At 48.2% G+C, this 22,133-nt stretch overlaps 1 protein-coding gene across 1 annotated transcript in view; it reads left to right on the top strand.

Annotated features, from left to right (window-relative positions):
* LOC137437443 (glutamate receptor-interacting protein 2-like) overlaps positions 1-22,133 on the top strand; it is a 283,933-nt gene that overhangs the window by 243,988 nt on the left and 17,812 nt on the right. The window contains exons 20-22 of the mRNA XM_068131766.2: positions 18,022-18,187; positions 18,328-18,427; positions 21,425-21,637. Coding sequence (XP_067987867.2) covers positions 18,022-18,187; positions 18,328-18,427; positions 21,425-21,637 — 479 coding nt within the window. The remainder of the gene's footprint in view (positions 1-18,021; positions 18,188-18,327; positions 18,428-21,424; positions 21,638-22,133) is intronic.

Genomic DNA, 22,133 nt, shown 5'->3' with positions numbered 1-22,133 from the left:
GGTTAGATGCTTGCTGACAACCCTCCATCTCCTCATACAGTGGTTAGATGCTTGCTGACAACCCTCCATCTCCTCATACAATGGTTAGATGCTTGCTGACAACCCTCCATCTCCTCATACAATGGTTAGATGCTTGCTGACAACCCTCCATCTCCTCATACAATGGTTAGATGCTTGCTGACAACCCTCCATCTCCTCATACAATGGTTAGATGCTTGCTGACAACCCTCCATCTCCTCATACAATGGTTAGATGCTTGCTGACAACCCTCCATCTCCTCATACAGTGGTTAGATGCTTGCTGACAACCCTCCATCTCCTCATACAATGGTTAGATGCTTGCTGACAACCCTCCATCTCCTCATACAGTGGTTAGATGCTTGCTGACAACCCTCCATCTCCTCATACAATGGTTAGATGCTTGCTGACAACCCTCCATCTCCTCATACAATGGTTAGATGCTTGCTGACAACCCTCCATCTCCTCATACAGTGGTTAGATGCTTGCTGACAACCCTCCATCTCCTCATACAGTGGTTAGATGCTTGCTGACAACCCTCCATCTCCTCATACAGTGGTTAGATGCTTGCTAGCAACTCTCCATCTCCTCATACAGTGGTTAATGCTTTGGGGCAACTCTCCATCTCCTCATACAGTGGTTAGATGCTTGCTGGCAACTCTCAATCTCCTCATACAGTGGTTAATGCTGAGGGGCAACTCTCCGTCTCCTCATACAGTGGTTGGATGCTCTCTGGCAATCCTCCGTCTTCTCATATAGTGGTTAATGTGGGCTTGCAACTCTCAATCTCCTCATACAGTGGTTAATGCTGAGGGGCAACTCTCCGTCTCCTCATACAGTGGTTGGATGCTCTGGCAAGCCTCCTTCTCCTCATATCGTGGTTATATGTTTGCTGGCAACTCTCCATCTCCTCATACAGTGGTTAGATGCTCGCTGGCAACTCTCCATCTCTTCATACAGTGGTTATTGCTTGCTGGCAACTCTCCAGCTCCTCATACAGTGGTTAGGTGCTTGCTGGCAACTCTCCATCTCCTCATATAGTGGTTAGATGCTTGCTGGCAACTCTCCATCTCCTCATACAGTGGTTAGATGCTTGCTGGCAACTCTCCATCTCCTCATATAGTGGTTAGATGCTTGCTGGCAACTCTCCATCTCCTCATACAGTGGTTAGATGCTTGCTGGCAACTCTCCACCTCCTCATACAGTGGTTGGATGCTCGCTGGCAACTCTCCATCTCCTCATACAGTGGTTATTGCTCCCTGGCAACCCTCCGTCTCCTCATACAGTGGTTAGATGCTTGCTGGCAACTCTCCATCTCATCATACAGTGGTTAGATGCTTGCTGGCAACTCTCTGTCTCCTCATACAGTGGTTAGATGCTTGCTGGCAACCCTCTGTCTCCTCATACAGTGGTTAATGCTTGCTGGCAATCCTCCGTTTCCTCATATCGTGGTTAGATGCTCGCTGGCAACTCTCCATTTCCTCATACAGTGGTTAGATGCTCGCTGGCAACCCTCCATCTCCTCATACAGTGGTTAAATGCTCGCTGGCAACTCTCCATTTCCACATACAGTGGTTAGATTCTCGCTGGCAACCCTCCATCTCCTCATACAGTGGTTATTGCTTGCTGGCAACTCTCCATCTCCTCATACAGTGGTTATTGCTTGCCGGCAACTCTCCATCTCCTCATACAGTGGTTAGATGCTTGCTGGCAACCCTCCATCTCCTCATAAAGTGGTTAGATGCTTGCTGGCAACTCTCCATCTCCTCATACAGTGGTTATTGCTTGCTGGCAATCCTCCGTCTCCTCATATCGTCGTTAGATGCTTGCTGGCAACTCTCCATCTCCTCATACAGTGGTTATTGCTTGCTGGCAACCCTCCGTCTCCTCATACAGTGGTTAGATGCTTGCTGGCAACTCTCCATCTCCTCATAAAGTGGTTAGATGCTCGCTGGCAACTCTCCATCTCCTCATACAGTGGTTATTGCTTGCTGGCAACCCGCCGTCTCCTCATACAGTCGTTAGATGCTTGCTGGTAACTCTCCATCTCATCATACAGTGGTTAGATGCTTGCTGGCAACTCTCCATCTCCTCATACAGTGGTTAGATGCTTGCTGGCAACCCTCTGTCTCCTCATACAGTGGTTAATGCTTGCTGGCCATCCTCCGTCTCCTCATATCGTGGTTATATGCTTGCTGGCAACTCTCCATCTCCTCATAAAGTGGTTAAATGCTCGCTGGCAACTCTCCATCTCCTCATACAGTGGTTAGATGCTCGCTGGCAACTCTCCATCTCCTCATACAGTGGTTATTGCTTGCCGGCATCTCTCCATCTCCTCATACAGTGGTTATTGCTTGCTGGCAACTCTCCATCTCCTCATACAGTGGTTATTGCTTGCCGGCAACTCTCCATCTCCTCATACAGTGGTTATTGCTTGCCGGCAACTCTCCATCTCCTCATACAGTGGTTATTGCTTGCCGGCAAGTCTCCATCTCCTCATACAGTGGTTAATGCTTGCTGGCAACCCTCCATCTCCTCATAAAGTGGTTAGATGCTTGCTGACAACCCTCCATCTCCTCATACAGTGGTTATTGCTTGCTGGCAATCCTCCGTCTCCTCATATCGTGGTTAGATGCTTGCTGGCAACTCTCCATCTCCTCATACAGTGGTTATTGCTTGCTGGCAACTCTCCATCTCCTCATACAGTGGTTAGCTGCTTGCCGGCAACTCTCCATCTCCTCATACAGTGGTTATTGCTTGCTGGCAACTCTCCATCTCCTCATACAGTGGTTAGATGCTTGCTGGCAACTCTCCATCTCCTCATACAGTGGTTATTGCTTGCTGGCAACTCTCCATCTCCTCATACAGTGGTTAGATGCTTGCCGGCAACTCTCCATCTCCTCATACAGTGGTTAGATGCTTGCCGGCAACTCTCCATCTCCTCATACAGTGGTTAGATGCTTGCTGGAAATCCTCCATCTCCTCATACAGTGGTTAGATGCTCGCTGGCAACTCTCCATCTCCTCATACAGTGGTTATTGCTTGCTGGCAACCCTCCATCTCCTCATACAGTGGATAGATGCTTTCTGGCAACTCTCCATCTCCTCATACAGTGGTTAGATGCTCGCTGGCAACTCTCCATCTCCTCATACAGTGGTTAGATGCTCGCTGGCAACTCTCCATCTCCTCATACAGTGGTTATTGCTTGCTGGCAACTCTTCATCTCCTCATACAGTGGTTAGAGGCTTGCTGGCAACTCTCCATCTCCTCATACAGTGGTTGGGTGCTTTCTGGCAGTCCTCCATCTCCTCATATAGTGGTTAATGTGGGCTGGCAACCCTCTATCTCCTCATATCGTGGTTGGATGCTTGCTGGAAATCCTCCATTTCCTCATACAGTGGTTTGATGCTGGCTGGCAACTCTCCATCTCCTCATACAGTGGTTAGATGCTTGCTGACAACCCTCCATCTACTCATACTATGGTTACCTGTTTGCTGGCAATCCTCCATCTCCGTTACATTCGAGGAACATGGCAAAACAGGAGTAAAGGTGGATGTTCCACCGAGATGCAGCCAATGTTCCCCAGAAGCTGGTCGAAGGTCCCAGTGGGTAAACCCGTCGTGAAATGTTGATTTTCAGGAGACGAAAATACAAATGTTTCGGGGTGACCAGAGCGGTGGTTAAAACAAAATAAATATTCCACCGGCAAAAAGCGATCTAAAATGGCGGGAGAAGAAAATAACCCCGGCAAGTAGAGAAGTTCATGATCAGGTTATCGTGAACAGCGAGCGGGTGATGAAGAAACACTCTGCTGATAGTCCCAAGAGAAACGAAAGAACAGTGAAGTACGGTATTTATGCGCTGCACATAATCGCGCCTTTAGCTCCAAAACTCCTCCAGAGTCGAAAGTCCGCGTTAAACCCCTTCTCGTCACCCTCGTGCTGCCTCCTCCCGTTCTCAGAGTTGATTCGTTGTTCCTGGTTTTAAACCACGCCCACTTGGAGCGCGTCTGTATGTGAGGAACGAGCTTGGTGAATCGATCCTGCCTGCATTGCCTGTTCCTGTAGAAAATGATACATGTAAATAAAGAAGTCACTACACCTTAATGTGGGTTCCTATTGGAGGAGGTAATATGAGTTCCTGTTGGAGGAGGTAAAAGGAGTTCCTGTTGGAGGAGGTAATGTGGTTCTTTGTTGGAGGCGGTAATGTGAGTTACTGTTGGAGGAGGTAATATGAGTTACTGTTGGAGGAGGTAATATGAGTTACTGTTGGAGGAGGTAATGTGGTTCCTTGTTGGAGGAGGTAATGTGGTTCCTTGTTGGAGGAGGTAATGTGGGTTTGTGGCGGACACGAAAGCTCACTGGCGTGATGGCATCATTCCGCGCACCAAGTGGGCGTCGGCACGCCCGAGGGGTAGGCGTGGCCTCGGGATATATACGGGGCGCGCAGCCCCGAGCACTCCAGTGCTACAGTAGGGCTCTTTCAATAAAGACTCTTTTGATTTAGCGCGTTGTCCGCTTCCTCCTTGGTAAGCAAGTAGCGCGCGTAGCACCGCGCTTCAGGTTCCTATTGGAGGAGGTAATATGAGTTACTGTTGGAGGAGGTAATGTGGGTTCCTATTGGAGGAGGTAATGTGGTTCCTTGTTGGAGGAGGTAATGTGGGTTCCTATTGGAGGAGGTAATATGACTTCCTTGTTGGAGGAGGTAATGTGGGTTCCTATTGGAGGAAGTAATATGAGTTCCTGTTGGAGGAGGTAATAGGAGTTCCTGTTGGAGGAGGTAATGTGGTTCTTTGTTGGAGGAGGTAATGTGAGTTCCTATTGGAGGAGGTAATATGACTTACTGTTGGAGAAGGTAATGTGGTTCCTTGTTGGAGGAGGTATGTGGGTTCCTATTGGAGGAGGTAATATGAGTTACTGTTGGAGGAGGTAATGTGGTTCCTTGTTGGAGGAGGTAATGTGGGTTCCTTTTAGAGGAGGTAATATGACTTCCTTGTTGGAGGAGGTAATGTGGGTTCCTATTGGAGGAGGAAATATGAGTTCCTGTTGGAGGAGGTAATGTGGTTCTTTGTTGGAGGAGGTAATGTGAGTTCCTATTGGAGGAAATAATATGTCACTGTTGGAGGAGGTAATGTGGTTCCTTGTTGGAGGAGGTAATATGAGTTCCTGTTGGAGGAGGTAATATGAGTTGCTGTTGGAGGAGGTAATATGAGTTACTGTTGGAGGAGGTAATGTGGGTTCCTATTGGAGGAGGTAATATGAGTTACTGTTGGAGGAGGTAATGTGGTTCCTTGTTGGAGGAGGTGATGTGGTTCCTTGTTGGAGGAGGTAATGTGGGTTCCTATTGGAGGAGGTAATATGAGTTACTGTTGGAGGAGGTTGTAGTGAAATCGTATTCGTACTGAACCCGGGGTGATGCTCGCTGCTCGTTGACACCGCTAGGGGCGTGACTATAAGACCCGCTGCTGCGAACGGTGCTCCGAGACTTCTCCTGTGACATGTTACATCTGGTAGACTCGCTAACGGTACGCCTGCATAGAATAACCAGCTTGCTTGCATTGAATGATATGAATGGACCCATGAGATGTCACATCGTATACTTATTGTATTTTCTACTTTACAGGATGATGTTATGATCTAAATGCAATTAAACCAACCCGTTGGACTAAAGTTGTGTGGACCTGATTGGTTTTACACAACACTTAATTGCATTTAAGATCTACCGACATGGCTGGCAACAAGACGCTGACGGTGTCCGTATTCTGCGCCGACCCGCAAGCCCCGGATGGTGGCTTGCAGCTGAAGCACTGGCTCAGACAATTGGAGAATCTTTTTGATGAGCCTGAGACCGCGCCGACGGCTGCCGCGAAGCTAGCAACTCTCCATTCAAAAATCGACTACCGGGTTTACAACGCTATCGCTCAATGCGCGACGTATGACCTCTCCATCGCGGAGCTCAAACGGCTGTACATAAAGAAAAAAAGCCCGGTGTACGCACGATATTTGCTGCAAACGCGACGTCAGCAACCCAACGAGGCGATGGACCACTACGCCCAGGAGCTCTGGCAGCTTTTGCTGGACAGCGTCAGGGAGCCACGAACTCCCGCGCAGGCTCAGGATGATCGTCTTTTAGATGCCTTCGTTGCAGGGGTCTCCTCCCAGGAACTAAGGCTCAAACTCTTGGAGAAGTCCGACCTGACCTTCGCTACGGCACTCGAGCAAGGGACAGTATACACCGAAGTGCGGATGCAATCGAACACCTATGATCGCACGCGCCTCTTGGCGGGCACCACACTACACGCCCGGCCAGAGAGTGCTACCGCCGAGGACGCGGATCCGCTCGCTGAACTCCGGGATGCTCCGGAGGAAGACCCAGCCCTGACGGCTGCCGTTATGACCAGACCCAAGGCCTTACGCGGGGCCGCATGCTTTTTCTGTGGGAGGCCACGTCATGCCCGGGTCGTGTGTCCGGCACGAGACGCTATATGCCATTTGTGCTCGCAAAAGGGACATTACGCGAAAGTGTGCAGGAAAACGGCACGCGGCTCGCGGCTCATTGACTCGCGCGGTCGCGCGGGCGCGGCGACCTTGAATGGGCTCATTGCGGAGCCCGCGAGCCGAGCCCGACACCCGGCGCCTTACCCGACTTCGAAGGGGAGGGCCCCTCTCTGCGGGCCCCTGGGCGCTCAGACGTCCTTGGCGGGCGTCACCGGACAGCCACCACCGTCTCATCCATCGGGCACAAAGGACGTGTCCTTGACCAAACTCCGGGCCACGCAAGGGGCTTTGAAGCCTCGCCAAGCCCCAGCAGAACGTTCTCCTCGAGTCGTCCACGAGCTAACGGCGGCCCACGCCCCGACAAAGGAGATTTCAAATACTACGGAGGCCTTTTGCTGCCAAAAATGTCAAAAGGCGATTTCGAATACTACGGAAGCCTTTTTCTGCCAAAAGTGTCAAAAGGCGATTTCAAATACTACGGAGGCCTTTTCCCGTCAGAATTGTCAGTTTTTGAATCGCGAAACACTGGAATGCTTGGGAAAGCCCTCTGATGACGATAATGGATTCCCCATGGTCAACACAGACTCCGACCACGACCGCAAAACTGCTGCTGGCGTAGGATCCACCCGTGAGGCTGGTCCGACCTATTCGGGGGGCTCAGTCCCGCTCCCAGCAGCCTCGTCTGGCCTGGCTCAAGCCCTTATTCCCCTCATGGTCGAAGGCCATTGTGTTCGGGCCTTGGTGGATACAGGATCTACGGATAGTTTTATCGACCAGCGACTTGTGCTCAGGCATGGATGGCGGATCTGGAGGTCTACGAGACGGATCTTCATGGCTTCCCAGGGGCTTCGACTCAGCACGAAGGGGGAATGCCGATTGAAACTCGTGCTAAAGGGACGGGTTTTCCCTGATGTACGCCTTATGGTTTTACCCGCATTATGTGCTGATATTCTGTTAGGACACGATTTTCTTAAGCTGCATGGACGTCTGGTAATGGACTTTGGTGGGCCTGACACTCTTGTTGTGGGGGCGGACGACGCGCTTGCGGTGTGCGCCCTAGCGCAAATGGACGTCCAGCCGCTTTCGCTGTTCCCCAATCTAACCTCCGACTGCACCCCTGTCGCGGTAAAATCACGACGCTACTCTCGCGCTGACATGCAATTCATTGCGGACGAAACGGCTCAGCTCTTGAAAGACGGCATCATAGAACCTAGTAGGTCGCCGTGGCGCGCCCAGGTCTTGGTGGTGCGCAGCGAGGCCCATCGCAGACGCATGGTAATCGACTATTCCCAAACGATTAACCGCTTTACACAGCTGGATGCCTACCCCCTTCCGGGGATGGACGCGCTAGTGCAACAGGTGTCCCAGTATTCGGTCTATAGCACTCTCGATCTCCGTAGTGCGTACCACCAGATCCCTATCTCTAGGGCGGATCGTATCTATACCGCATTTGAGTCGGGGCAGCGGTTGTACCAATTTACGCGATTGCCTTTTGGGGTAACGAACGGGGTCGCTTGTTTCCAGAGGGCCATGGATGACCTCGTTGCGCGGGAGCACTTAACCGATGTTTTCGTCTACCTCGATAATCTTACGGTTTGTGGATATGACCAAGGGCACCATGATGCTAATCTGAAGCGCTTCCTTGAGGTCGCGCAGCGGTATCACTTAACTATGAACGAGGATAAGTGCCAATACTCCCTACGCACGATAGATCTTCTGGGGTACACCGTGACCCATGGCTCTGTCACTCCGGATAAGGAGCGTCTGCGACCTTTGCTCGACATGGCCCCTCCCTGCGATCGGGCGTCCCTGAAGCTCGCCCTTGGGCTGTTCGCCCATTACTCCAAATGGGTGCAAAGTTTCTCCGCGAAACTTCGCCCCCTTGTGGCCTGCGACACCTTCCCCCTGAGTCCGGCCGCATTGACGGCCTTTGAAGGCCTTAAGGCCGACATCGCCCGAGCCGCCGTGGCGACAATCGACGAGAGCGGCTCGTTCGTCCTCGAAAGTGACGCCTCGGATCAGGCCATCGCGGCGACCCTCTCCCAAGGGGGGCGTCCCGTGGCTTTATTTTCACGGACTCTTACCACCGCTGAGCGGAGACACTCGTCCGTTGAAAAGGAAGCGTATGCGATCGTCGAGTCTATTCGGCGATGGCGCCCGTACTTACTCGGGCGGAGCTTCCAAATCATCACGGACCAGCAAAGCGTTGCGTTCATGTATGACACCTTACACGCCCAGCGCATTAAGAACGAGAAAATCACTCGCTGGCGTATCGAACTCGCCGACTTCTGTTACACCATCAAATATCGCCCGGGGAAGGATAACCAGGCCGCCGATGCCTTATCACGACCGGCTACATGTGCCAGTATCACCTCTTTGGAGGGCCTACGGGTGCTGCATGCCACTGCGGGCCATCCCGGCGTAACGCGTTTCGCTCATTTTGTGCGGTGTGGGAATCTCCCATACTCGATTGACGATATCCGCCGTATCTGTCGCGACTGCGCTATCTGCGCGGAAATCAAACCGCGTTTCTATAACCCTCCCATGGGGACTCTGGTGAAGGCTACACGCCCGTGGGAACGCTTGGCGATGGATTTCAAGGGCCCATTGCCGGTGTCGAGCGGCTCTCGCTATCTGCTCACTATCGTTGATGAGTACTCACGATTCCCCTTTGCTTATACGTGCGCGGACATGACTGCTGCCACGGTGATGCGATGCTTACAGAACTTGTTCTCAATGTTCGGTTACCCGGCCTATGTCCATACCGACCGGGGTGCGGTCTTCTTGTCTCAGGAGGTGCGCGGCTATCTGCTCCAAAATAACATTGCGTCTAGTTACACCACGCCATACAGACCCCAGGCTAATGGGCAGATCGAACGCTTCAACGGGATTATCTGGAGGGCCGCCATGCTCCACCTCCGGACCCTCGGCCGGGGCCTCGATAAATGGGCTTGGTCGCTACCTGCGGCGTTGAACTCGATCAGGGCTCTCCTGAGTACGGCAACCAACCAAACTCCCCACGAGCGACTTTTCCACCACCCCAGGAGCTCGGGGTGTATACGGTCTTTGCCCAGTTGGCTCGCTGGGCCCGGGCCGGCCTACCTTAAACGGGCGGTTCGCGCGAGCAAGTACGACCCCCTAGTGGACAAAGTGCAGATTCTCCAGGCTAATCCTGAGCATGCTCGTGTGATGACGACTGATGGCCGTGAGACTACTGTCTCCGTCCGTCACCTTGCCCCTTGCGGGGTCGACGACCTAAGTAGGGAATCGGACGAACCGATCGAACCCATCTATGAGACTATGGCCTCTCCCGACGCTCCCATCGCCGAAAGTCTACCGACCCTCCCCTCGCCGAGACTACCTGGGCCCGATGACTTGGAGTTACCCCCTTCGTCACCCGACCCTGTTGGCGCCTCTGACGCCGGGGACACAGGGATACGTGATGCCGTACCCGGGGAATTTCGGACGCGTGCTGGCAGAGAAATTTGCCGCCCGGCCCGATACGGTTGGGTCGACTGATGTTCCGCACCCTACTCGTGCTGACGCTCACTCGCTTTAGCCGCGCTGCCGTATAATTCTGACGGGGGGGGGGGAGAATGTAGTGAAATCGTATTCGTACTGAACCCGGGGTGATGCTCGCTGCTCGTTGACACCGCTAGGGGCGTGACTATAAGACCCGCTGCTGCGAACGGTGCTCCGAGACTTCTCCTGTGACATGTTACATCTGATAGACTCGCTAACGGTACGCCTGCATAGAATAACCAGCTTGCTTGCATTGAATGATATGAATGGACCCATGAGATGTCACATCGTATACTTATTGTATTTTCTACTTTACAGGATGATGTTATGATCTAAATGCAATTAAACCAACCCGTTGGACTAAAGTTGTGTGGACCTGATTGGTTTTACACAACAGAGGTAATGTGGTTCCTTGTTGTAGGAGGTAATGTGGGTTCCTATTGGAGGAGGTAATATGACTTCCTTGTTGGAGGAGGTAATGTGGGTTCCTATTGGAGGAGGTAATGTGAGTTCCTGTTGGAGGAGGTAATGTGGTTCCTGTTGGAGGAGGTAATGTGGTTCCTGTTGGAGGAGGTAATGTGGTTCCTGTTGGACGAGGTAATGTGGGTTCCTATTGGAGGAGGTAATACGACTTCCTTGTTGGAGGAGGTAATGTGGGTTCCTATTGGAGGAGGTAATATGAGTTACTGTTGGAGGAGGTAATGTGGTTCCTTGTGTTACGGATTCGGCACTTCCGTGGTTGTGGTTTTCATCCACTTGAGATATTTCTGGTTCTAGGTATTAAGGTTATTGTTGTTTAAGGGAAATGGTTATTGTGGTTAAAAGGGAAAAAAGCGCTCATGGTAAAAAGAGACAAGAAGCCGGATGGAGAACTGGAAGACGAGGACAGAGAGGAGGAAGAAGAGGGCGTGACGAAAAATGTGCTCCGTAGCGAGCGTGGTCGAGCGAACGTCGCAAGTGAACTTTGAGTCCTTGAAAGGAATTTCCTGCGATCGGTGTTATCGCTGTCGGATTGAAAAACCCGCGTAGTCAGGTATAGGCGTTGAGTTTTCGAAGAATCCCCCGCCAGGTCGCTTCGACTCACGTAAGACCGTCGGCCATTTTGAACCTCGCGCGTCGTTCACTGACAAAGGTTTTGCCGCGTCAGCTTGTCTCATCCTCCGGTCGCTTGCCGGGGATGTGCGTGCACAAAGCGGCATTCGAAGATTACGCTGCGGTTCGCTGATTGAACTGTGAATGTGCAAGTCTGGTTCACGCCTTTGGGATTTCCCTTTTCGCCGCCAGTTTGCTGTGGGTTTGCTCTGCCTACACCTCATTACTCGCCTCTTCGCCTCATCACCTCTTCGCTGGGATCACCTTTGAGTTATAGAGACATTGAGGAGTGTTCTGTTCCATTCACTGGGAGTGCAGTGAGTTTATGTTACCTCAGCACATGGTACCATCTTAAGATATATTGATTGTATTGTTGATTACTATCATTGTTGTATTGTTATTCCTGTGTGATTTTTAATATATTATTTGTTTGTTCATAACCATTGGTGTGGTTTCAATATTGATTTCGACACGGAATAACATATTTTTCTGCCGTGGCTCCTCTCGGGGTTCGGAGGTATACCGAGACCAGGAGGTCGGGAAGGGACACGTAACAGAAATTGAGGGCTCGTCCAATTGACTCGTGGGCTCGAAATTGGGTCTTCGTCTGGGATCTAATTCCCTAAAAACATCCATTTGGGATTGATCCAGATTGAAATTGGGGGTTTGTACTGTGGAAAAATTGGGGGCTCGGCTTTGCTGATTAAATTCCCTAAATCTCGGACAGTGGATTAAATTCCTTAAATTTCGTTTGGGAAAGAATTCCGGAGCATTCCCAAATTTTCCAATTTTCGATTATTTTCCAACAGTCCCAAAATTTTCAAAAAACAAACCAAAAAAAAAAATCCTTTTGTTTTTTTTGGGAAATTTCTTGTGTGAAGGTTAACAGGTGCTAACGGATAGTCACCATGGAGTTTGACGCAGAGAAGTTTTCAGCGACCCCTAGTGAGGCACAGTTCTGAGCATTACTAAAATCGAAACTCTTGGTATTGGCCAGACATTTTAGCTTGGAGGTCTGAGCGAATATGAGGAAAGCAGAGATGCAGAGATTGGTGATAGAATCTCTGGTGGGACAAGGAACATGGGAAGAGGGAGCCTTGGATTGGTTACGTGAGGAACAAGAAAATGTGGAGCTCTGGAAACTGGAGATGCAATTGCAGAGCCAGGAAAGGTTAGAAGAAAGAAAAGCAGAAGAAAGGAGAGTGGAACGAGAGAACTCCAGGAAAGGTTAGAAGAGAAAAAAGCAGAGGAAAGGAGAGTTGCAAGAGAACTCGAGGAAAGAAGAGCAGCACAGAAAAGAGAACTCGAAGCAGAGGAGAGAATAGCCGAAAGGGAGTTAAGGGAACGTGGAATGGCGCTTCAGCAGGAAATTAAACTCAAGGAGCTGGATTTAATGAAAGAACGGGGAGAGGTACCATCCATGCCGACTGGTTCGACACCTAGTCAGAACACCTGGGATGTTGGCAGACATGTGAGGCTGGTTCCACCCTTCAATGAAAAGGAGGTAGCTAAAAAAAATTCCACACTTTGAGAAGGTGGCTCAACTGCTAAAATGGCCTGAGGAGTCCTGGACCATGTTAGTGCAAAGTGTTCTGGTGGTTAAAGCTGAAGATATTTATTCGGCTTTACCGATTGACCAATGTGCAGATTATGAGATAGTGAAGAAAAACATTCTCAAAGCCTATGAATTGGTCCCTGAAGCTTACCGGCAAAAAATCCGGAATGCCAGGAAGACGGAGAGTGAGACCCATGTGGAGTTTGCCAGAATGAAAGAAACCATGTTTGATCGGTGGTGTGATTCAAAAGGGGTTGGGAAAGACTTCGAACTATTGTGACAATGGATCCTGGTGGAGGAATTCCAACAGTGTGTCCACGAGGACATTAAAGTACATCTGGAGGAAAGGAAAGTACCAAAGTTGTATGAGGCAGCAACCATGGCCGATGACTATGCCTTAATACACAGGATGGGGTTCCACAAACCTAACTTCTTGCCTAGACTTAAACAGGGGAGCTATGGTACATTTGGTGCGGAGAACAAAAATTAATGGGGGTGGCCTCGAGATGACTATGAGGACAACTCTGGGACCACAACTTTTAGAAATCAGAAGACTACGGTTCCAAGACAGACCTATCACCCGGGGGGCTCGAGGCAGACCACGAGGTTCTCCTCCGGGCCTACTTGCGCTTTTTGCCATAAACCGGGACATTTGATGTCCCACTGTTATGCTCTGGAAAAGGAAAATCAGGAGTGGAGTTCGACTAGTACAACTCCGAATGCAATGGCAAATGTGAGAAATCGCCCTCAAAAGGGTTACCAACCATTTCTTTCAGAGGGGTTTGTGTCACTGGATGGAGACTCGACTAACCCAAGACCTGTTAGGGTATTGAGGGACACAGGAGCACATCAATCTTTAATGCTTGAAGGCATTTTGCCATTGTCAGAGGAGACGGCAACTGGTGATACTGTTCGTTTACAGGGGATTGGTGGCTGTGTTAGAGCTCCACTTCATGTCATCCATTTGGAGTCTGATTTGGTGTCAGGACTGGTCACCGTAGGTTTACAAGCCACTCTTTCTGTAGAGGGAGTATCTTTTGTTATCGGGAATGATTTGGCCGGTGGTCAAGTTTCTGGTAACCCGATGTTTGTTGAAAAGCCTAGTAGGAAGCGCCCTGAAGAGAAGAGGAAGTACCCTGAAACTAAGTGTCAGCACATGCAAGTCAGGGAAGGAGGCAAAATTGGCAAACTCTTTGTAGGGGGACTGAACTTCAAAACAAAGGAAGATGTTCTGGAGTCTGCCTTCAGCAAATATGGACCGCTTTTGGAAGTGCTGCTGATAAAAGACAGGGAGACACAAAAGTCAAGAGGGTTTGGCTTTGTCACGTTTGAAAACTCATAGGACGCCAGAGATGCATAAAAGGATCTGAATAGCAATGAGTTGGAGGGTCGGACCATAACAGTAGGGAAGGCATTTCATAGGTGTCGAGGGGGCTACAGAGGAGGACAACGGAGTAGTAGTTTTGGTGGTGGCCGCAATCGATATTATTATGGAGGCTCCCAGAGTTACGGCAGCTCCCGAAGGAAGGATTATCAGAGTAGTGGCCGAGAAGGAGACCGCTATTCATGTGACTACAGTGACAAGCGGTCCATCCATGATTATTATGAAAGTTCGGAAGAGTTTAAGCACTGAATGCTGCGGAGCAGCCGGGCCAAGATTCCTACATGGATTAACAGTGAACGCCACGTTCCTAAAGGCGTCCATGTAGTGAACTTTCCGACATGGATTAACCGTGAACTCCACATTCCTAAAGGCGTCCATGTAGTGAACTTTCCGACACAGATTAACCGTGAACTCCACATTCCTAAAGGCGTCCATGTAGTGGATACTTCCAGGCCTCACCACCCAACCACCATGGAACCTGGCTCTCAGCTCGGCCTCCCGGGAAAAGTGCTGTAGATTTGCTTGACTTTGGGTTTTTGATCACCACCCCTTAACATTCATTCAAAAGAAACTAAAAGTAAAAAATTCAGAGGGTTTTGAGATGGAGTTTGGCTTTGCAGGGGTTCAACTGGGAAATTGAACATGTAAAGGGCAGGGACAATGTCGTTGTTGACACTTTGTCCAGAGTGAAGTAACTTTGGAAAGCTGTGGGTTGTGTGAAAGTTTGTTGCTTTATTTTTGGGGAAATATTGATTATTGTTGCTCACGGGAATTGAGGATTTGGGTTGTGAGTTTACTTTTGTTTGTTTAAAGAGTTTGCCTGCAAAGAAAGTTTTCGCTGTGTTCAAACTTTCTTTCTTGAGGGGGGGAAGTGTTACGGATTCGGCACTTCCGTGGTTGTGGTTTTCATCCACTTGAGATATTTCTAGTTCTCGGTATTATGGTTATTGTTGTTTAAGGTAAATGGTTATTGTGGTTAAAAGGAAAAAAAGCGCTCATGTTAAAAAGAGACAGGAAGCCAGATGGAGAACCGGAGGACGAGGACAGAGAGGAGGAAGAAGAGGGCGTGATGAAAAAGGTGGAACGAGACGCATGGCTTGAAGCTCCGTAGCGAGCGTGGTCGAGCGAACGTCGCGAGTGAACTTTGAGTCCTTGAAAGGAATTTCCTGCGATCGGTGTTATCGCTGTAGGATTGAAAAACCTGCGTAGTCAGGTATAGGCGTTGAGGTTTCGAAGAATCCCCCGCCAGGTCGCTTTTTTTTTTTCTTTTTTTTTTTGGTATACAAGATCGAGGCTCGTGAAAGAGCTAACATTAATCACACAAAAAGACATTCCGACACACAAAACACAAACAAAAACGACAAAACGCTTCGACTCACGTAAGAGCCTTCGGCCATTTTGAACCTCGCGCGTCATTCACTGACAAAGGTTTTGCCACGTCAGCTTGTCTCACCCTCCGGTCGTTTGCCGGGGATGTGCGTGCACAAAGCGGCGTTCAAAGATGACGCTGCGGTTCGCTGATTGAAGTGTGAATGTGCACGTCTGGTTCGCGCCTTTGGGATTTCCCTTTTCGCTGCCAGTTTGCTGTGGGTTTGCTCTGCCTACACATCATTACTCACCTCATCGCCTCTTCGCCAGGATCACCTTTGTGTTATAGAGACATTGAGGAGTGTTCTGTTCCATTCACTGGGAGTGCAGCGAGTTATGTTACCTTAGCAGATGGTACCATCTTAAGATATATTGATTGTATTTTTGATTACTATCATTGTTGTATTGTTATTCCTGTGTGATTTTTAATATATTATTTGTTTGTTGATAACCATTGGTGTGGTTTAAATATTGATTTCGACATGGAATAACATATTTTTCTGCCGTGGCTCCTCTCGGGGTTCGGAGGTATACCGAGACCAGGAAGTCGGGGAGGGACACGTAACACTTGTTGGAGGAGGTAATATGAGTTCCTGTTGGAGGAGGTAATGTGGGTTCCTGTTGGAGGAGATAATATGAGTTCCTGTTGGAGGAGGTAATGTGGGTTCCTATTGGAGGAGGTAATATGAGTTACTGTTGGAGGAGGTAATGTGGTTCCTTGTTAGAGGAGGTAATGCGGGTTTCTGTTGGAGGAGGTAATGTGGTTCCTATTGGAGGAGGTAATGTGGGTTCCTGTTGGAGGAGGTAATATGAGTTACTGTTGGAGGAGGTAATATGAGTTACTGTTGGAGGAGGTAATATGAGTTCCTGTTGGAGGAGGTAATGTGGACAAAAAACACAGACTGGGCAAACAAGTGGAACATGTCTTTCAATCCTGACAAATCTCACACTCTTACGATGTCTCTCCGAAAAGACCGACTGGACAACCCTCCCATCCTCTTTCTGAATAATCCTCTCCAAGAAGTTCTGTCACTCAAGCTTTTGGGTCTCACTATCTGCCATGATCTTTCCTGGGAAAACCACATTTCAAATCTGGCCTCCAAAGCCAGTCGCCGACTGGGCATCCTCCGTCGTGCGAAGTCCTTCCTTGGCACACCTGAGCTCCTCACCACATACAAGGCTTTCATCCACAGCTCAATGGAATACTGCTCTCCCCTCTGGGCTGGTGCTCCTGCCTCACACCTAGCTCGTCTTCACGCTGTTGAAACCAAAGCATTCAGAATCATTGGAATCTCCCGTGATGAAGCTAACTCCAAGGGCCTCTCACTCACTCACCGCAGGCAGGTTGGTGGTCTTTCCGTCTTCTACCGACTCCTCTCTGGCCTTGCCCCCCCAGCTCTCTCTGGGCTCTGTCCCGCAAATATTCCTACAGGTCACACAAGATCTGCCTGCAACCCTCTTATGGTCAAACTGCCAAAATCAAGACTCTCTGCTCACCTTCACTCCTTCATTCCTCTTTTCTCCCACCTCTGGAACAAACTCCCTCACTCTCTTCAATCCCACTCCACCCTCCAGGTCTTTAAAACAGCTGTTCACCACCATCTCTTATCTTCCCCCATCCAAAACCTTGATCTTTTCTACCCCTGCTAATTTCACCCCAATTCCACTTTTTTGAAATACCAACTTCTGTCCTGGAAGTCCTTGGTGTCCTTGTGTTTTATACTTCTCCCTCCCCCCCCCCCCTTCCCACGCCTCCTCCCCCCAAGCCCTCTCCCTTCCACACATCTCCCGGCTCTCAAATGTTGTGTTTGTGTGCTTCCCCTTCTCTCCCCATCTTGTCTTCCGCTCCCTCTTTTTATATATTTTGTTTGTCTGGTTGATTTGTTTGTGAAGTAAATGTCAGCTCTTTCACGAGCCTCGATTCAGTATAAAAACCACCTTTAGAGGCCATTTTTCCCCGCAAGCGGGGGTTGGCCTTTTTCGGGAACCGTGGTAGTTGTTGTTTTTCGGTCCCCTTTTTGAAGCAATGTTTTACGGCCGGATGCCCTTCCTGACGCCAACCCTTTTTGCCGCCTTTAACGACAAGCAGGGAATTACCAGTGAACTGGTACTCAATTAGCCGACCTCGGAAGGATGACAGGCTGAGTCAACCCCCCTGGCGTTAATTCAGCGATCGACCGGGTTTCGAGACCTAAGATCCTCGATTCAGTATAAAAAAAGAAAAAAAAAAAAAAAAGTGGGTTCCTATTTGAGGAGGTAATATGGGTTCCTGTTGGAGGAGGTAATGTGGTTCCTTGTTGGAGGAGGTAATGTGGGTTCCTGTTGGAGGAGGTAATGTGGGTTCCTATTGGAGGAGGTAATATGAGTTCCTGTTGGAGGAGGTAATATGAGGTCCTATTGGAGGAGGTAATGTGGGTTCCTGTTGGAGGAGGTAATGTGGGTTCCTGTTGGAGGAGGTAATGTGGGTTCCTGTTGGAGGAGGTAATGTGGTTCCTTGTTGGAGGCGTTAATGTGGTTCCTTGTTGGAGGAGATTTGAGAGAATATAAAACTACAGAAGGTTCTGATTGCCATTCCTCCTCACACAGCTGCCTTAAGATGTCAAATGCTTCCTGGTGCGACTTTAACCACCGACTGGAGAAACACCAGGCCGAGAAGTCTCCATGCAGCCGAGAGGATACTAGGCCGCGAAGGCCATGGACGGTCCAGTGAAAGTGCTTTCGGCGACGATGAATGGGAAAGTCTAAAGAGCGGGTGAGACAATTTTCAGCCAACGTGGTGTTCATGATGAGCTGGGAATTGGGTAATTGAAGGAATTCCAAACACTCCAAATAAAACGAAGACTTTTCTAGTCGTGTATAATGTTTCTCTTTCCCTGCTTATTGACTATTTAGGTTTCACATGCCAGGATTGGAGCACTTGGACAGCTTCTGGTCCCAAGCCTTGGAAGACCTGGAGACTTGTGGACAATCTGCTCTGCTCAGAGAATTGGAGGTTTGACACCGAAATATGGAGTTTTGAGCTGATTTGCGTCAGCAAGGTTTCCTTGTTGTCCACAAGGCATGTCACAAACATTTACTGTAAACTAAACACGTGACGATACAAACGATGTGTGATCAACTTTCACATAAAACATGAACCTCGTTTTCACCCCTGTGTTTCAGGGCAAAGTTGGTGCTTACCTTAACAAGCCCACCGTGGCTTACGTGGTACTATTATCATTTCATTCTCACCTGCGGGTTGAATCCTTGATGTTAAAGCTCATTATTTGCCTCCTTGTGTTTCGTTGGACCTTATTTGCACATTGTGCTCCAATCACCTGGTTGGTTACCTTACACTGTGATCCATTTCATTTCACCCTGAGCCCTTTTCTGGTTTGTACTTTCCATTTGCTCGTTGAACTGGCATGACCTTCTTCTCACCGGCAAGCCACACTCTCAAGGGTCAGGTCTCTAATAAATAAGGTGCTTTCTGTCTTTTATCTTCAATTTGTTCATGATGAAGTTCATACTGAAAGGTCATTCCGCAATCCCCCAACATTGGCCTGGCTCATGGCAAAAATTAACCAGGATAACAAAATTAGCTTTTTAACAAAATAGGATGAGGGGTGAGAGGGGGAGGGAGGGAGAGCTGTTGATAGTGACAAATAGTACCCTTTTCAAGACACCGTCATTTTAAGTTACGGTGCAATTACAGTACATCCTCCATATTTAGTATGGCACAGTTACGGTGCAATTACAGTACATCCTCCATATTTAGTATGACACAGTTACAGTGCAATTACAGTACATCCTCCATATTTAGTATGACACAGTTACAGTGCAATTACAGTACATCCTCCATATTTAGTTTGGCACAATTACGGTGCCATTACAGTATATCCTCCATATTTAGTAGGACACAGTTACAGTGCAATTACAGTACATCCTCCATATTTAGTTTGGCACAGTTACGGTGTCATTACAGTACATCCTCCATATTTAGTATGACACACTTACACTGCAATTACAGTACATCCTCCATATTTAGGACGACACAGTTACGGTGCAATTACAGTACATCCTCCACATTTAGTTTGTCACAGTTACAGTGCAATTACAGTACATCCTCCATATTTAGAATGACACAGTTACAGTGCAATTACAGTACATCCTCCATATTTAGAACGACACAGTTACGGTGCCATTACAGTCTGACCTCCATATTTAGTGTGACACAATTACGGTGCCATTACAGTACATCCTCCATATTTAGAACGACACAGTTACGGTGCCATTACAGTCTGACTTCCATATTTAGTGTGACACAATTACGGTGCCATTACAGTATATCCTCCATATTTAGTATGACACAGTTACAGTGCAATTACAGTACATCCTCCATATTTAGTATGACACAGTTACGGTGCCATTACAGTCTGACCTCCATATTTAGTGTGACACAATTACGGTGCCATTACAGTATATCCTCCATATTTAGTATGGCATAGTTACTGTGCTATCATACAGTATGTCCTCCATATTTAGTATCACACAGTTACGGTGCTATTCTTTATGGCCTCCATATTTAGTATCGTACAGTTACGGTGCCACTACAGTGTGGCCTCCATATTTAGTATGGTACAGTTACGGTGCCATTACAGTACATCCTCCATATTTAGTATGGTACAGTGATGGTGCCATTACAGTATGGCCTCAATATTTGGTACGGCACAGTTACTGTGCTATTATACAGTATGTCCTCCATATTTAGTATCACACAGTTACGGTGCTATTCTTTATGGCCTCCATATTAAGTATGGTACAGTTCCGGTGCTATTATACAGTATGTCCTCCATATTTAGTATCGTACAGTTACGGTGCCACTACAGTGTGGCCTCCATATTTAGTATGGTACAGTTCCGGTGCTATTATACAGTATGTCCTCCATATTTAGTATCACACAGTTACGGTGCTATTCTTTATGGCCTCCATATTTAGTATGGTACAGTTCCGGTGCTATTATACAGTATGTCCTCCATATTTAGTCTCGTACAGTTACGGTGCCACTACAGTGTGGCCTCCATATAATTTAGTATGGTACAGTTACGGTGCCATTACAGTACATCCTCCATATTTAGTATGGTACAGTTCTGGTGCTATTATACAGTATGTCCTCCTTATTTAGTATCGTACAGTTACGGTGCCACTACAGTATGCCCTCCATATTTAGTATGGTACAGTTACGGTGCCATTACAGTACATCCTCCATATTTAGTATCACACAGTTACGGTGCTATTCTTTATGGCCTCCATATTTAGTATGGTACAGTTCCGGTGCTATTATACAGTATGTCCTCCATATTTAGTCTCGTACAGTTACGGTGCCACTACAGTGTGGCCTCCATATAATTTAGTATGGTACAGTTACGGTGCCATTACAGTACATCCTCCATATTTAGTATGGTACAGTTCTGGTGCTATTATACAGTATGTCTTCCTTATTTAGTATCGTACAGTTATGGTGCCACTACAGTATGCCCTCCATATTTAGTATGGTACAGTTACGGTGCCATTACAGTACATCCTCCATATTTAGTATGGTACAGTGACGGTGCCATTACAGTATGGCCTTCATATTTGGTACGGCACAGTTACTGTGCTATTATACAGTATGGCCTCCATATTTAGTACGGCACAGTTACTGTGCTATTATACAGTATGGCCTCCATATTTGGTACGGCACAGTTACGGTGCCATTACAGTACGGCCTGCTATCAGGAATGAGGTGTTCAACCATTCATCATCCACTTGCCCACTTGTTTTATCCATCCAATGAATATCATCTTCTTGCCATCGCTGCATTTTCAGATTATTTTTCCCCATAAATATTTCTTGCATCAATAATTGGCATCTTCTCTGAGCATTTCAAGTTCAATGAAAACACATTTATAGAATTGTGTGAAATGCCATGCATTGACATCAACATATAGTCTGGACTGCCGTCACACAGGCCTCCATCATGCAGAGCGGCAATGGAGATGGTAACACCATGAAAGAAAGTGTGGAGAAGGACGAAGGAGAGTTAAATGCACAGTGTGGGGCAGATGATGACACTACCCCTCTCACCCCGCTGTTGGCGACGGCCATGAAGCCTTGGGAGATGAAGGAGTTCCAGCAGCAACTCGAGGAGATCATGGCGCCTCCTCCAGGTGAACTGCACAAGGTATTGGCAGCCTGGGCAGTGGGATGGGAATTCTGTCATGCAGGTAAGAACACCTTTATTGATTTAGCTTTCCATGAAAACTTTGGGCATCGATATTTCTCCAAGATTGAGGCTCATGGAAGAACAAGAGCAGGGCCCATTTCTATCAATAAACTAGAACGGTACTCTTCAGCATTGCGACCGATATGCGACCGATTTGCGACCGATATGCTTCTGCCCATGTTATTACATAATTATAGTTTGTTGCACAAACTTTGATTTAGTCTCTTCAGCTCTTCTCAAGTATAACATTTTACTTGACGTGACTTTGACCTTTGTCGTCCAAATCCCATCAGTTCATCTTTTCATCATAATATATACTTCTACGAAGTTTGGTCAAAATCCCATCACTGGTTCAAAAGTTTGTGCAGTAACAGAATTTTTACCTTAAGGGACCTTTGACCTTTAACCTCGTGACTCCACAATCTAATCCTTTTATCGTTACATCATTATACAT

This window comes from Myxine glutinosa, chromosome 12, assembly GCF_964187855.1.
Source record: "Myxine glutinosa chromosome 12, kmMyxGlut1.1, whole genome shotgun sequence".
NCBI lineage: Eukaryota > Metazoa > Chordata > Myxini > Myxiniformes > Myxinidae > Myxine > Myxine glutinosa.
The sequence above is the reverse complement of the archived record's forward strand: the minus strand, read 5'-3'. Positions and strand labels throughout refer to the sequence as shown.